Consider the following 12,791-nt stretch of genomic DNA (forward strand, 5'->3'; position numbering starts at 1 on the left):
TCTGCCTTTAGTAGTCTATAGTTCTCCTGGCCTCCCCCATCTAATTCCTAGCCCCCACCCAGTGTTTCCCAAACGTTCCTTATTTATTTATTTGGGGGTTTTTGTTTGTTTTTTTAGGGGGGGTGGTTATTTTCTTTCTTTTCTTTTTCTTTTTCTTTTTTTTTTTTTTTTGAGACAGTCTTGCTCTGTCGCCCTGGCTTGAGTGCTGTGGCATCAGCCTAGCTCACAGCAACCTCAAACTCCTGGGCTCAAGAGATCCTCCTGCCTCAGTCTCCCAAGTAGCTGGGAATACAGGCTCAAGCCACCACACTCGGCTAATTTTTTCTATTTTTACTAGAGATGGGGTCTCACTCTTGCTCAGGCTGGTCTTGAACTCCTGAGCTCAAGCAATCTTCCCGCCTTGGCCTCCCAGAGTGCTAGGATTATAGGCGTGAGCCACTGTGCCCGGCCAAGTTTCATATTTAGAATCCCAAGCCCACATCCCCCCCCACACACACATAACACTGATGAAACCCCATACAGGTACTCCCTTATGCATGCCTCAGTGAGCAGTCTGCTCCCAACTTTGTTCTGGGAGAGTGAGGGTCTAAATTTTAAGGATTACACATCAATATGCTTCATGTCTCCTGGAAATTTGAAGTGGTCCAAGCCCAACCAAACACTTAGGTCTACTGTTGAATCAGAACTAGACCTCCCTTTTTAAAATAAGCTCTACCCCTAGGCTGACCCTGGAAGTTAAACATTCTAGACTGCAAATGAACATGAGAGAAGGCCTTGAAAGTGTTTCAGATTTCCAAGGCTGTCCTAAAACCAACTGACCCAGGTGCATAGTATCCTAGACTGTCAGAGCTGAAGGGGGCCTTCAAAATCATTTTATAAAGAACGAAACTGAGGCCCAAAAGGTAATTGATTTGACCAAGTTTCCACAATTGGTTAAAGACAGTTTCACCTATTCCTCTTGCCTCCATTCCACATTCCATGTCAGACTGTTGACTCAATAGGCTGTCCTAGGATCAGTGACAAGAGGAAACGGATTTGTTTTAGAACCACCCAGAAATGTCCTTCATCTCCCAGAACTTCCTGTGCCTAGGTCAGCGAGTCTATATCAGCCTTGAATGGGTCATTTGGCCTAGTGCCTGGAAGAACTGAAATAAAAATGGTCTCCGGGGGCTGAACTAGACTCAACTAAGAACTGACAAATCTTGAAAAAAGCTTGGACAGAATAGTGTGTGGGAAGTGAGATGGGCGAAGCTTTACCCTGGGGGCACTTGTGGTGATGATGGAGGTAGCACTTGTAGAGCTGAATCTCTGATTAGTGTGACATTTTCAAGGAAAGGACATGAGGCTAGGATTAGGCTCAGGAGTGAGAAACCAACAAGACCTGGGAAAGGGGGGACTGAGTCCAGGGAGGTCACCCTCTAAAGTATTATAGCTGGAGGAAGGGTTGGAAAGAAAAGGGAAGTGAATGCATTTGGGGAAGGGTGGGCTTTTGCTCAAAACTCCCCACAAGCTTCCCAGATTCCCATCTGGGTTGACATGACCCAAGGTCCAATTCACATTATTCCACCTTTTTTCCCCCTCCCAATATTCAGTCCTCTGACAGAGAGGTTACACATAAAATGCTCCTTATTGACCCCTGGCTGTTCTGGCTCTGGAAACATGAGCTCATTGCTCTGTCAGTGATCGTTGAATGAATGAGTAAGTTGCCTAGTATGGCCAAGATTTCCCACTGGCACTCTATCCTTGGAAATCCCCCATCTTGGAGAGGTTGTAAAATAAAATCCTGTCCTGGTGCCCCAGGAACTTAGCCTTTTTTGGTGTCAGGAACTCTTGCCAACTGCTTTGGATATTTGTGGCTGCCTGCCAATACCACTACCACCGCCACCACTGCCACCACTGCAGTCTACTCAGCCTTCACCTCCATTGCAGCCTGCTTGCCCACTTTCAAGCCAGCAATGGGAATGTTCCTCCCCAGTGAACCCAGAGCCACTGATTGCTTTGTGACCTCACAAACATTCATGTCAGCTCCTAGGTTTTGGCTCCTAATGACAAGACTAAATGAAATGCAACCTACTGCAAGCATAGTTCAAAGCCAACATTTTTTACTCGACACACTTGAATTGTACAACAGATTTTTAAACTTCAGGGGGCAGGCGAGGGAATGGGTGATGACTGGGCAGTGATAAGATGGCTAGGATGACTTTTTAGGTTGCCAGAGGCCCCCTGAAGGGAGAGGAGAGGGGAAAGAGAAGAGAAAGCAAGCCTATAGCAGCAGCTGGGGCAATCTGGAGGGAAGCGGGTTGGCTTTCTGCCAGAGCCAGACTAGGGCCCAGAACTGATACAGAGACCAGGGACAAAGCTGTAACCTTCCACTGACAACTTCTTTGAAAGCAGGATCTCCTGTGATCATTTCCTTCAAGTGTACCTGTCTGCTGATCCTCAAGCTTCTAAGGGCCAGCCACAAATTTCCATTTCTGTTGATTCCAGAATTTACTTTCACCACTCTTTCTTTTCACCCACATCTCTCCCAGCCATCCAGGTCACATTCTGGGCCATAGGACATCAGAGGCAGATCACTCAGAGTCACATTGAAGATTTGGTGGCATCCATTCTCACACCTTCCAGTTATTGCCCTGCAAATAGTTCCCAGAATCAAGGTCTACATTTCTAACCATCTCCTGGACATTTATGTCCACTGGAATGTGTTATTCTTATCTTAAATTCAGTGTATCCAAACTAAGGTCACCTTTCTTTCTGAAACCTGTTCTCTTCTCAACTTCCCCATCCTGGCTCAAACCCTGGAATTTTCTCTGGTGTCTCCTTTCATCTGGTCCCTCATGACCCAGGCAGTGGCCAAGCAGTCACAACTTTCCCTTCCTTTCCATGGTCACTGATACCACCAGAGCCCAAGTTTGCATCACTTTGCAGTGCAGAATTTGGAAGGGACCCTGGACTACACACAGACTCCCAGTGCTGTCATGGGATTCACTAACTAGTTATAACACTAGTTAGTGGCGGAACCAGGACTAGATTCATATGCTCCGACACCCTATTCATTGTTCTTACTAACAATATCTTCTTCTTTCTTTATATGTGTATATTCTTCTCCTCAAAAACTTGTAATGCAACCTCCTAACCAGTCATTTGGGCCTCTCCCTCATTTGTCCACAATTTACCTCTCTGACTCTGTCCCACTTCTTCCTGTCAGAAAAAAGAGGTAACATTTATTGAGTATTTACCATTTGCCAGGCACTGTTCTGGAATGCTTTACATACATTAATTTACTTAATCCTCACAAACCTAGGATGGAGAGTACTACTATTATTCCTATATTACAGATGAGGAAACCAAGACAGACCACTTTTCCTGAGCTTAAAATCTCTCCCTTATCTTTGTTCTTCACTTGCCTCCCCGCCAATCCGGTTTAGGTTCTATCTTTTCCTTCAGCTCTCCTTTGAGCACCTGCAGCAGTCAACCATCTTTTCCCTCCTCTTAGCCAGAACATGCATCATTCCCCTGTCCTGTCCCCTTGGCACTTGGTCTGCTGTGCCTGTGGCAGTTCTCTGTTTGGGGGCTTGTGTCCCATTCCCCAACAGCCTCAGCTGCTCCTTAGTGGACAGTGCCTTTGCTACCTGGACACCTCCACGGTGCCTGGCACACAGCATCCCCCTGTCTCCTCTGCTTCTCTCTCCCAAGCATCTCACCACGTGGGAGACTCTGGTGCAAAACACAGTGCTGAGGGCCAGATGGCAAAGGGGGCCATGCTGACAGGTCCGGACAGCTCAGGAGAAGCTTTCAGGTCAGCCTGATGGTTCTTTGCCCTGCTACAAAGAGGACATCAGACTTGCCTCCAGGTTAGGGAGTGACTTCCTTTGGTGCTGTACAGATAGGTCCCAATTTACCCCCACACACCCCGCCCAGTTATTGCCGACCTTCACTAAGACCAGCCTGGGACCCCTATTTATTTGGTCCTTTAAGAAACATTCTTTCTCTTCTTGCCCATGTCCCCTCCACTGCTTGATAGAAGACTACTCTCTATTTCCAGATCCTTTTCTTCCTCTTCTTTTTTCTCTGGATTTCCTGCCTGCCTCAACGGAGTCCTTTTCCTTTTCTTCTTTCTCCCAAGAAAGAGCCTGTTCTCTTCTTCTTTCTCCCAAGTCACAACCTGGGTGTGAGCTCAGCCTTACCATTGACCTTGCTGTGTTACCTTGGACAAGTTACTTTCCTAGAGTGGGAAATAACTCAATTTCCAAATTTCTAAAAGGAGGCAGCTGGGCTAGATGGTGAGTGATGTCCTGCTGAGCCCAAGTTCACTCTCCCTTGCACCGTCCTGCCGTCCTGCTCTCCTCTCTGGGCTCCCTCAGGTCCTCTCTCCCAGGGGAGGCCTGCCCCAGCCCCAGGAGAGCTGTGGCTCTGGCTCCCGTTCCCTGTCTAAGGGACCAGCCCTGGGCCTCCTCCCCAGCTTTGGCCCAGGCTCCATGTGGCCCATCTGAGAGGCTGGCCCCAAGCCCGGCGGCAACTCCACATTTCTCTGTTTTTCCTTTTTTTCCCTCTCTTTCCCGGAGTTAACAAGAAGCAGATGTGGCGCACTATGGTTGGAGAGGTAGGGGGAGGAAGGGGGAGGCTGGACCGCCAGCCAGACAGGGGGGAGGGGAGGGGAGTGAGCGAGGGAGGGAGGAGGACTGGGCCCGCCCCGCAGCCACTCTTGCGCCTCTGAACAGCCACAGGGGCAAAGCCCTGTCACCCCCAGGATCCGGTCATCAGGAAAAAAGGACAGGCAGGCCAGAAGAGGGCCAGCTGGGGCGAGGGGGTGGACGCCCAGGAAGCAGCATCTGAGTGGGGCAGGGACCAGGCGCAGGAGGCCAGGGGCACAGAGAACAAACTCCCCTCAGAAGTGGAGAAGAGGAGAGCGGAAGGAACCGAGGGAGGGACAGACGGGAGCCTGAGGAGGAAAGAGGAGGGGGAGAGGGGTCAGGCCAGGCAGCCAAGGAGGAGGCGTGTGGCTGGGGGCTGCCGGCAGGAAGCTGGGGACAGGACTGGACGGCTCGTGCTGTCCCGCGGAGCGGCATCCCCCGGGGCCGGGCAGAGGCGCCAGTGGTCAGGCCGGGATGTGTCTCTGAGGGCTACTGCCGAGCGCCTCACCATGGCCCCCAGCACCCTCTGGAGCTGCTACCTCTGCTGCCTGCTGGCCGCAGCTGCGGGAGCAGCTAGCTATCCTCCTCGGGGCTACAGCCTCTACACTGGGGGTGGTGGCGGGGCCCTCAGCCCTGGGGGCCCCCAGGCCCAAAGCGCCCCCCGGCCTGCCAGTCGCCACAGGTAAGAGTCTGGGTCCCAGCCTGAGGCTGGGGTGGGTGAGAAGGGCGCTGGGAAGGTGGGTATGCTGGCCACTGCCTTGGCTACCCTTCCCTGGCTGTGTCCCCTACTGCAGGGAAGATGGGGAGATGAAACCCAGCCATCAGGTGGCTCCTCACATGCCCACCTTCCTGCAGGGCCTTTTCCAGGGTGCCCTGCACAGATACATGGCCTAGGTAACCTAAAGGGATCAGCTCCTACATCCTCCCCACAGTTCCCTGCTTTCAGATATCCCAGGGAATGTGCCCTGAGGGTCATGGGCCAGGCCTCCCTGCCAGCTCTATAGCAGCCCTGGATGCTAGGCAGACCTTTTGTCCCTTTCTGGGGCTTCCTTGGCCCCATCCAGTAATCCGCAACTCTGACACCATTCCTGCTCTGCTCCCATCCCCTCTCCAGCCGGACACAGATCAGAGGCCGGCATGAATGGGGCCAAGAGCATAGAACTGAAAGCCCTGAGGGGGTCAGGGCTCATCAATGGCTTATTCTCTACTTAACCCTCAGCTGGACCTCAGCCTGCCCTGTCCTCTCCCCTGATGAGTGGGTGGAAGCCAACATCCAGGGGACTACCCACAGGGACCTGCTGGCTGGCTTGCACATGGCAGCCCAAGCTGAGGGTTGAGACAGAGCCAGAAAGGGACTCAAATGATTGTGTGAATTCAGAGGCTCCCCAGGACCCCATAGCCGTGAGGACTGACTTCTATGTGGCTGTGGCTTTCCATTCTGCACCTCTGCCCATCTTGAAAGTCTTTATCTGCTCCTGCTACACAGGAAAGCGCGGAGGGGAGTGCCCCTGCCAAAGCCTTCTCACTGATCCCCAAGGGCCCTTCATCTTTTGACCCTTCCTCAGCCCTTCTGGTAGCCCTTGGGCCCCCCTCTGGGACATGTATCTCTGGTCGTCCTTGGGTCCAGATTGGGTTGTACCTACAGGAACTGGTGTGCCTATGTGGTGACCCGGACAGTGAGCTGTGTCCTTGAGGATGGAGTGGAGACCTTCATCAAGCCGGACTATCAGCCCTGTGGCTGGGGCCAGCCCCAGTGTCCACGAAGCATCATGTGAGTCCCCAGGGCCGGGGGATGGGCACTTGGTGGGAGCTAGGCCAGGGCCGAAGGAAGGTGGGTGGCAGACTCAGGGAATTTGTACACAGCAGGTAGCAGAGGCAGGGCAGGGGCTGCTGTCAGAGCCATTTTGAGCAGATGCTGAGGCAACAATTTGGCTGATGGGATACTGAGGGCAAACTCACCTTACCTGCCAGCCCCCAAATGCCTTCTCTGGGATGGGTCACCTCTGGGAGAGAAGCTCAAGGTTCCAGCACTGGGCAAGGGGAGGAAGAACAGGGATTTGGCCCTTGGCCAAAAAGCTGACAGCTGTCAACTGAGCAAGGCCACATGTTGGACAGTAAGGGGGACCCAGCCTGAGGGACAGGCCTTGCCCACCAGTGGCTGCCCATCTCTGAGGGGCCAGGACCACTGACAGTGCAGGGAGGAATCAGAAAGCCTCCCTCTGCCTCTGCCAGGTACCGCAGCTTCCTCCGCCCTCGCTACCGTGTGGCCTACAAGACGGTGACGGATATGGAGTGGAGATGTTGTCAGGGTTATGGAGGTGACGACTGTGTCGAGGGTCCTGCACCAGTGCTGGGCCCCACACCTTCCACCCCACGCCCCCCGCCCCGGCCTGCCCGCCCCAACCTCTCTGGCTCCAGTGCAGGCAGCCACCTCAGCGGGCTGGGGGGAGAAGGTGAGCACTGGCCATGTAGGGTAGGGCGGGAAGGGGAGGCAGTCGGGGGCCAGGGAAGAGACGGACAGAAGGGAGGTGGTGAGATCCATGAGATTCCCCGTGTGTGTGTGTGTGTGTGTGTGTGTGTGTGTGTGTGTGTGTGTGTGTGTGAATGAGTGAGTGAGAGAGAGAGAGACAGAGACAGAGAGAGAGAGAGAGACAGAGACAGAGAGAGACCAAAAGACAGACTGAGAGAAAAAGAAAGCGGAGAGCAAGAACATGCTCACAGATGCCCACGTGTGGCCAAGATCCTGCCCAGCTGGGAGCAGCTGCGGGAGGAAGGGGAATTCCTTTGAGAAGTCTGGTCCGTGGTCCTAGGGGGATAGACAGTAGAGACTACAAGTCCTAGCATGCACTGCGCCTGACTACAGGTCCCAGGCCCCTCTGTGGCTCTGGAGACTGCAGGTCCCAGAATGCAGCAGTCCCCGTTGCTTGTTTTCCCTCGTGTGTGCTGGGCACACCGGATGTGCTGTGTTTCCCTGCCAGCAAGATAGCCAAACTGTAATTATGGAAACAGGAACTTCTGGCTGACTCTCTGACGATCCACAGACCCCTGTTTGTCCCTGTGGTGTTGTAGGAAAGTGCTGCCCAGTAATAGCTGCTGTTGAGTTGTCCAACGTGTCTCCCCCACATTCCCATTTTACTACTCTTGACAGCCCTATGACAGAAGACACATAATGTCATTCTCCTTTCACAGAGGAGGAAACAGTTTCCAAGAAGTTAAGAGGCATTGGACAGGTGGAAAGGACACAGGCCTGGTGGCCAGACAGTCTGGGTTTCAAAGTAGGCGTTGCCACTTATTTAAACTTATAATCCATGGCCAGTAACCTAACGTTTCTGGTCCTCTGTTTCCCACTGTATAAAATGGGAAGAGTTAGCGGTATCTGCCCAGGGGAGTTGTCGTAAGGACAATAGACTCATGGTTCAAATCTGGCCTAAAAGTGTTAAATGAATGGAGTGTCCTGTCTCCTTTTCTTGCCTAACTTATCCAAAGGAGAGGCAGAGCAGGCCTGGGGTGAGCTGGGGTGAGCAGGGTCTAGGAGGTAGGTCCTAAGCTCTCAGGTCTAGCCCCTTTGCCCTCTGCCTCCTGTTCTACTCAGGTCCTGGGGAGTCAGAGAAGGTGCAGCAGCTGGAGGAGCAAGTGCAGAGCCTGACGAAGGAGCTGCAAGGCCTTCGGGGGGTCCTGCAGGGACTGAGTGGGCGCCTGGCAGAAGATGTGCAGAGGGCTGTGGAGACAGCCTTCAATGGGAGGCAGCAGCCAGCAGATGCAGCTGCCCGCCCTGGAGTGCACGAAACCCTCAACGAGATCCAGCACCAGCTGCAGCTCCTGGACAATCGCGTCTCCACCCACGACCAGGAGCTGGGCCACCTCAACAACCATCACAGTGGTGGTGGTGGCAGTGGCAGCGGAGGTGGCAGCAGGACCCCAGCCCCAGCCCCAGCCCCTCCTGGCCACAGCGAGGAACTTCTGCGGCAGCTGGAGCGGCGGCTGCAGGAGTCCTGCTCTGTGTGCCTGGCAGGGCTGGATGGCTTCCGCCGGCAGCAGCAGGAGGACAGGGAACGGCTTCGAGTGCTGGAGAAGCTACTGGCCTCCGTGGAGGAGCGGCAGCGGCAGCTCGCCGGGTCGGCTATGAGCCGCAGGCCTCCTCAGGAATGCTGCCCTCCAGAGCTGGGCCGGCGACTGGCAGAGCTGGAGCGCAGGCTGGACGTAGTGGCTGGCTCGGTGACAGTTCTCAGCGGACGGAGAGGCACAGAGCTGGGAGGAGCTGCCGGGCAGGGGGGCCATCCCCCAGGCTACACCAGTTTAGCTTCCCGCCTATCTCGCCTGGAGGACCGCTTCAACTCCACCCTGGGACCCTCAGAGGAGCAGGAGGAGGGTTGGCCTGGGCGTCCTGGTGGGCTGTGGCTGCCTGCTGCCCGGGGCCGACTGGAGCAGCTGGGGGGGCTGCTGGCCAATGTTAGCGGGGAGCTGGGGGGGCGGCTGGATCTGCTGGAAGAGCAGGTGGCAGGAGCTGTGCAGGCATGTGGGCAGCTCTGCTCTGGAGCCCCTGGGGAGCAGAACTCTCAGGTCAGTGAGATCCTCAGTGCCTTGGAGCGCAGGGTGCTAGACAGTGAGGGGCAGCTGCAGCTGGTGGGCTCAGGCCTGCACAAGGTGGGAGCAGCTGGGGAGGCCCAGCAGGCCACGCTGGAGGGACTGCAAGGGGTCGTGGGCCGGCTCCAGGACCGCGTGGATGCTCAGGATGAGACAGCTGCAGAGTTCACACTGCGGCTAAATCTCACAGCGGCCCGCCTAGGCCAACTGGAGGGTCTGCTGCAGGCCCGGGGGGACGAAGGCTGTGGGGCCTGCGGTGGTGTCCAAGAGGAACTGGGCCGCCTTCGGGATGGTGTGGAGCGCTGCTCCTGCCCCCTGTTACCTCCACGGGGCCCTGGGGCTGGTCCAGGTGTTGGGGGGCCAAGCCGTGGGCCATTGGATGGCTTCAGCGTGTTTGGGGGCAGCTCAGGCTCAGCCCTACAGGCCCTGCAAGGAGAGCTCTCTGAGGTTATTCTCACCTTCAGCTCCCTCAATGACTCACTGCATGAGCTCCAGGCCACCGTGGAGGGCCAGGGTGCTGATCTGGCTGACCTGGGGGCCACCAAGGACCGCATCATTTCTGAGATTAATAGGCTGCAGCAAGAGGCCACAGAGCATGCTACAGAGAGTGAGGAGCGCTTCCGAGGCCTGGAGGAGGGACACACACAGGCTGGCCAGTGCCCCAGCCTAGAGGGACGACTGGGCCGTCTTGAGGGAGTCTGCGAGCGGTTGGACACTGTAGCCGGAGGACTACAGGGCCTGCGTGAGGGCCTTTCCAGACATGTGGCTGGGCTCTGGGCTGGGCTTCGGGAAACCAACAGCACCAGCCAGACACAGGCAGCCTTGCTGGAGAAGGTGCTGGGGGCACAGGCGGGCCTGGGCAGGCGGCTCGGTGCCCTTAACAGCTCCTTGGTGCTCCTGGAGGACCGTCTACAGCAGCTCAGCCTGAGGGACCTCACCGGTAAGGGGACAAGAGGAGGCATGGAGGGACCCCTTTCAAGCCCCTTCTTTCCCCCCTCCCCCGCAACAGCCTAACCTCGATCTCATCTACTTTCTCCTTGCTCAGCACAGCATGAGTTGTAGCCCCAAACATTAGTTTGTCTGAAAGAGATGATGCAAGTTCTCAGCTCCCTGCCCTCCCTCTGGCTGCTCACATAGGCCTGTGGGTGGAGGTGGGATGTTGCACTGCCAGCCAGGTGTCCAGCATGGGCAGCAAGGGTCCCCATTTCCCCCTCAACCTGCAAAGCCCCACTTGTTTTATCCATCTCCTGCCCACAGAGCTGTCACCTTCCTTGTCTGTTGGGAACTCCTTTTATGGCTCTCAAAAACTTAATTTTGTCACTCTAGGGCCTGCAGGAGAAACTGGGCCCCCAGGGCCTCCTGGGATGCAGGGGCCCCCAGGCCCTGCTGGACCTCCAGGATCTCCAGGCAAGGATGGACAAAAGGGGCCCATTGGGCCACCAGGTATGTGGGCTCAGATCCTTGCTGTGGCCAGGGTTGCCACCACCTCCCACCCACCCCGGGCAGCCCCAGGCTAGACATTCCACTCTGTATTTAACAGAGAAGGGGGAAGGGGTGAGGAATTGGGGTCCTACGTGGCTGGTAATGGGAAGACAGAGGAAAGTGACTAGGAGCCAGGACAGTCACTGTGTTTGCCTGATTGGGTATACTGGTGCCACTGTCATATTGCAGACTAAAGCTGAGCCTAGAAGGGCTGCCTGGGGTGTAAGGGGCTAGGGCTCAGAGCCCAGTAGTTGAACAGAATGGACCCCACCTATTCCTCCTTTTCTTGACACACCCATTCCTGCTTTGAAGTCCATATAGCACTCAGCACAGCAAGAGAGATTCAGCAGATGTTTGCTGAGTGACTTAGTGAGAGCTGCCCTACTTCTCACTGCACCCTTTCCTCTTCCTACAGGTCCCCAGGGTGAACAGGGTAAGTTCCTCTCATTTGATTCTCTTGAGGGAGGAGAACTGAACTAGGGGTTGTAGGATGGAAGTCCTCAGGTAGCCCTGGGGGGAGAGATGCAGAGGGGAAATGGGCTGGCAGCTCTGCCCTGAGCATCCACTCTAACATCCACCCTCCCCCACCCAGGAGTGGAGGGGGCACCAGCAGTCTCTGTGCCCCGCGTGGCATTTTCAGCTGCCCTGAGTTTGCCCCGGTCTGAGCCAGGCACAGTCCCCTTCGACAGAGTCCTGCTCAATGATGGAGGCTACTATGATCCGGAGACAGGTAAACCTGAGAGGGGGCTGGGTTGAACGATTGAGGAAACGAATGAGGCTGTGCAGACAGCCTCTTCAGACAATGTGAATCTTCATTCTCTGATTTGAGGAGACCCTACTCTTTCCTTCGTTTATTTACTCTTACCACAGCTTGGGCTGGGGCGGGGGGTGGGGAGGGTGAAGAGTCATTCATTCAACAGATCTTTGTTGGGCCTGCTCTTGCCCAGGCACTGTTTTAAGTGCAGCAGCGAACAAAATACTAAATTCCCCGCCGCTCACGTTCTAGTGGAACAGAGGTGAAGAGACCCAGCAGGTCCCTCTCTGTTCCAGGAGTTCTGGGCGGGCTCCCCGAGGCCTTCCTGGCCCCGGTCACTGTCTCCCTTCCTGATTGCCATCCTTGTCCCTAGGCGTGTTCACAGCTCCACTAGCCGGACGCTACTTGCTAAGCGCGGTGCTGACTGGGCACCGGCACGAGAAAGTGGAGGCCGTGCTGTCCCGCTCCAACCTGGGCGTGGCCCGCATAGACTCCGGTGGCTATGAGCCCGAGGGTCTGGAGAATAAGCCGGTGGCCGAGAGCCAGCCCAGCCCGGGCGCACTGGGCGTCTTCAGCCTCATCCTGCCGCTGCAGGCCGGGGACACGGTCTGCATCGACCTGGTCATGGGGCAGCTGGCGCACTCGGAAGAGCCGCTCACCATCTTCAGCGGAGCCCTGCTCTACGGGGACCTGGAGCTTGAACAAGTGTAGACAGGGCGCCAGTCCGGCCCGCCCGAATTATCTATACCGGCGAAAGAGCCAGCAGGGGCGGGGCTCCCCAGGGACCCGCCCAGGACGGGGCGCCATCCGGGACACCCAGCCTGGGCGAGCCGCCGCGCCGGGACCCGCCGCAGCGCAGGCGCCCGGAGCGCGCCAGCTCGGGGACTCCCAGGTCCGCGTCCAGACTTTGGTCTGACCGCCGTCCCCTCCGGATCCCCTCCGGGACCCGGGTTGCGGGGGAGCCGATCTTCGCACCTTTTGCTCCCTCAGCCGGCGCTCTGGGCCGAGTCCCCGGGCCGCCGGGCTTCCCCAGCGGGCGCCGGCCCCGCACCGCCATACTAAACTATTCAGGAATAAAGACACTCGGTTTTTTCTAAGAAAAAGAAAAAAAGTTCTGCTCCAGTACGTGGTCAGGGGTAGGCAGCAGCAGGACACAGGGGGCAGGGCGGGGAGAGACGGCGACCTACGGAGGGGACCCCGACTTCCGTGCTGCGCTCGGCAGCCGGGCCCGGCTGCGCTCCGGGCGCTCTGCCCGCCCCTGCTCGGAGGCGCGGCCCGCGGCAACTCCTCCGGGCCGCGCTCGTTCCGCCGGCGTCCGCCAGGGGGCGCTCGGGGCG

General features: G+C 56.4%; 1 protein-coding gene across 3 annotated transcripts; it reads left to right on the forward strand.

The window, feature by feature from the left end:
- Positions 1–4,701: 4,701 nt before the first annotated feature.
- On the forward strand, positions 4,702–12,585 carry EMILIN1 (elastin microfibril interfacer 1). 3 transcript variants are annotated; one of them, XM_045549237.1, is made up of 8 exons: positions 4,702–5,316; positions 6,280–6,405; positions 6,867–7,087; positions 8,227–10,158; positions 10,545–10,661; positions 11,116–11,133; positions 11,293–11,430; positions 11,828–12,585. In XM_045549237.1, the coding sequence occupies exons 1-8, from the start codon at positions 5,144–5,146 to the stop codon at positions 12,163–12,165; spliced, it is 3,063 nt and encodes a 1,020-aa protein (XP_045405193.1). In that variant the 5' UTR covers positions 4,702–5,143; the 3' UTR covers positions 12,166–12,585. The 3 variants fall into 3 exon arrangements, with proteins under 3 accessions (XP_045405193.1, XP_045405195.1, XP_045405194.1); XM_045549239.1 differs by lacking the exons at positions 4,702–5,316; positions 6,867–7,087 and having other exon boundaries at positions 6,282–6,405; positions 11,828–12,584; XM_045549238.1 differs by lacking the exons at positions 4,702–5,316; positions 6,280–6,405; positions 6,867–7,087 and adding an exon at positions 7,651–7,909 and having other exon boundaries at positions 11,828–12,584.
- The last annotated feature ends 206 nt before the right edge of the window (positions 12,586–12,791 follow it).

The sequence above is a fragment of the Lemur catta genome, chromosome 4, assembly GCF_020740605.2.
Source record: "Lemur catta isolate mLemCat1 chromosome 4, mLemCat1.pri, whole genome shotgun sequence".
Taxonomy (NCBI): Eukaryota; Metazoa; Chordata; class Mammalia; order Primates; family Lemuridae; genus Lemur; species Lemur catta.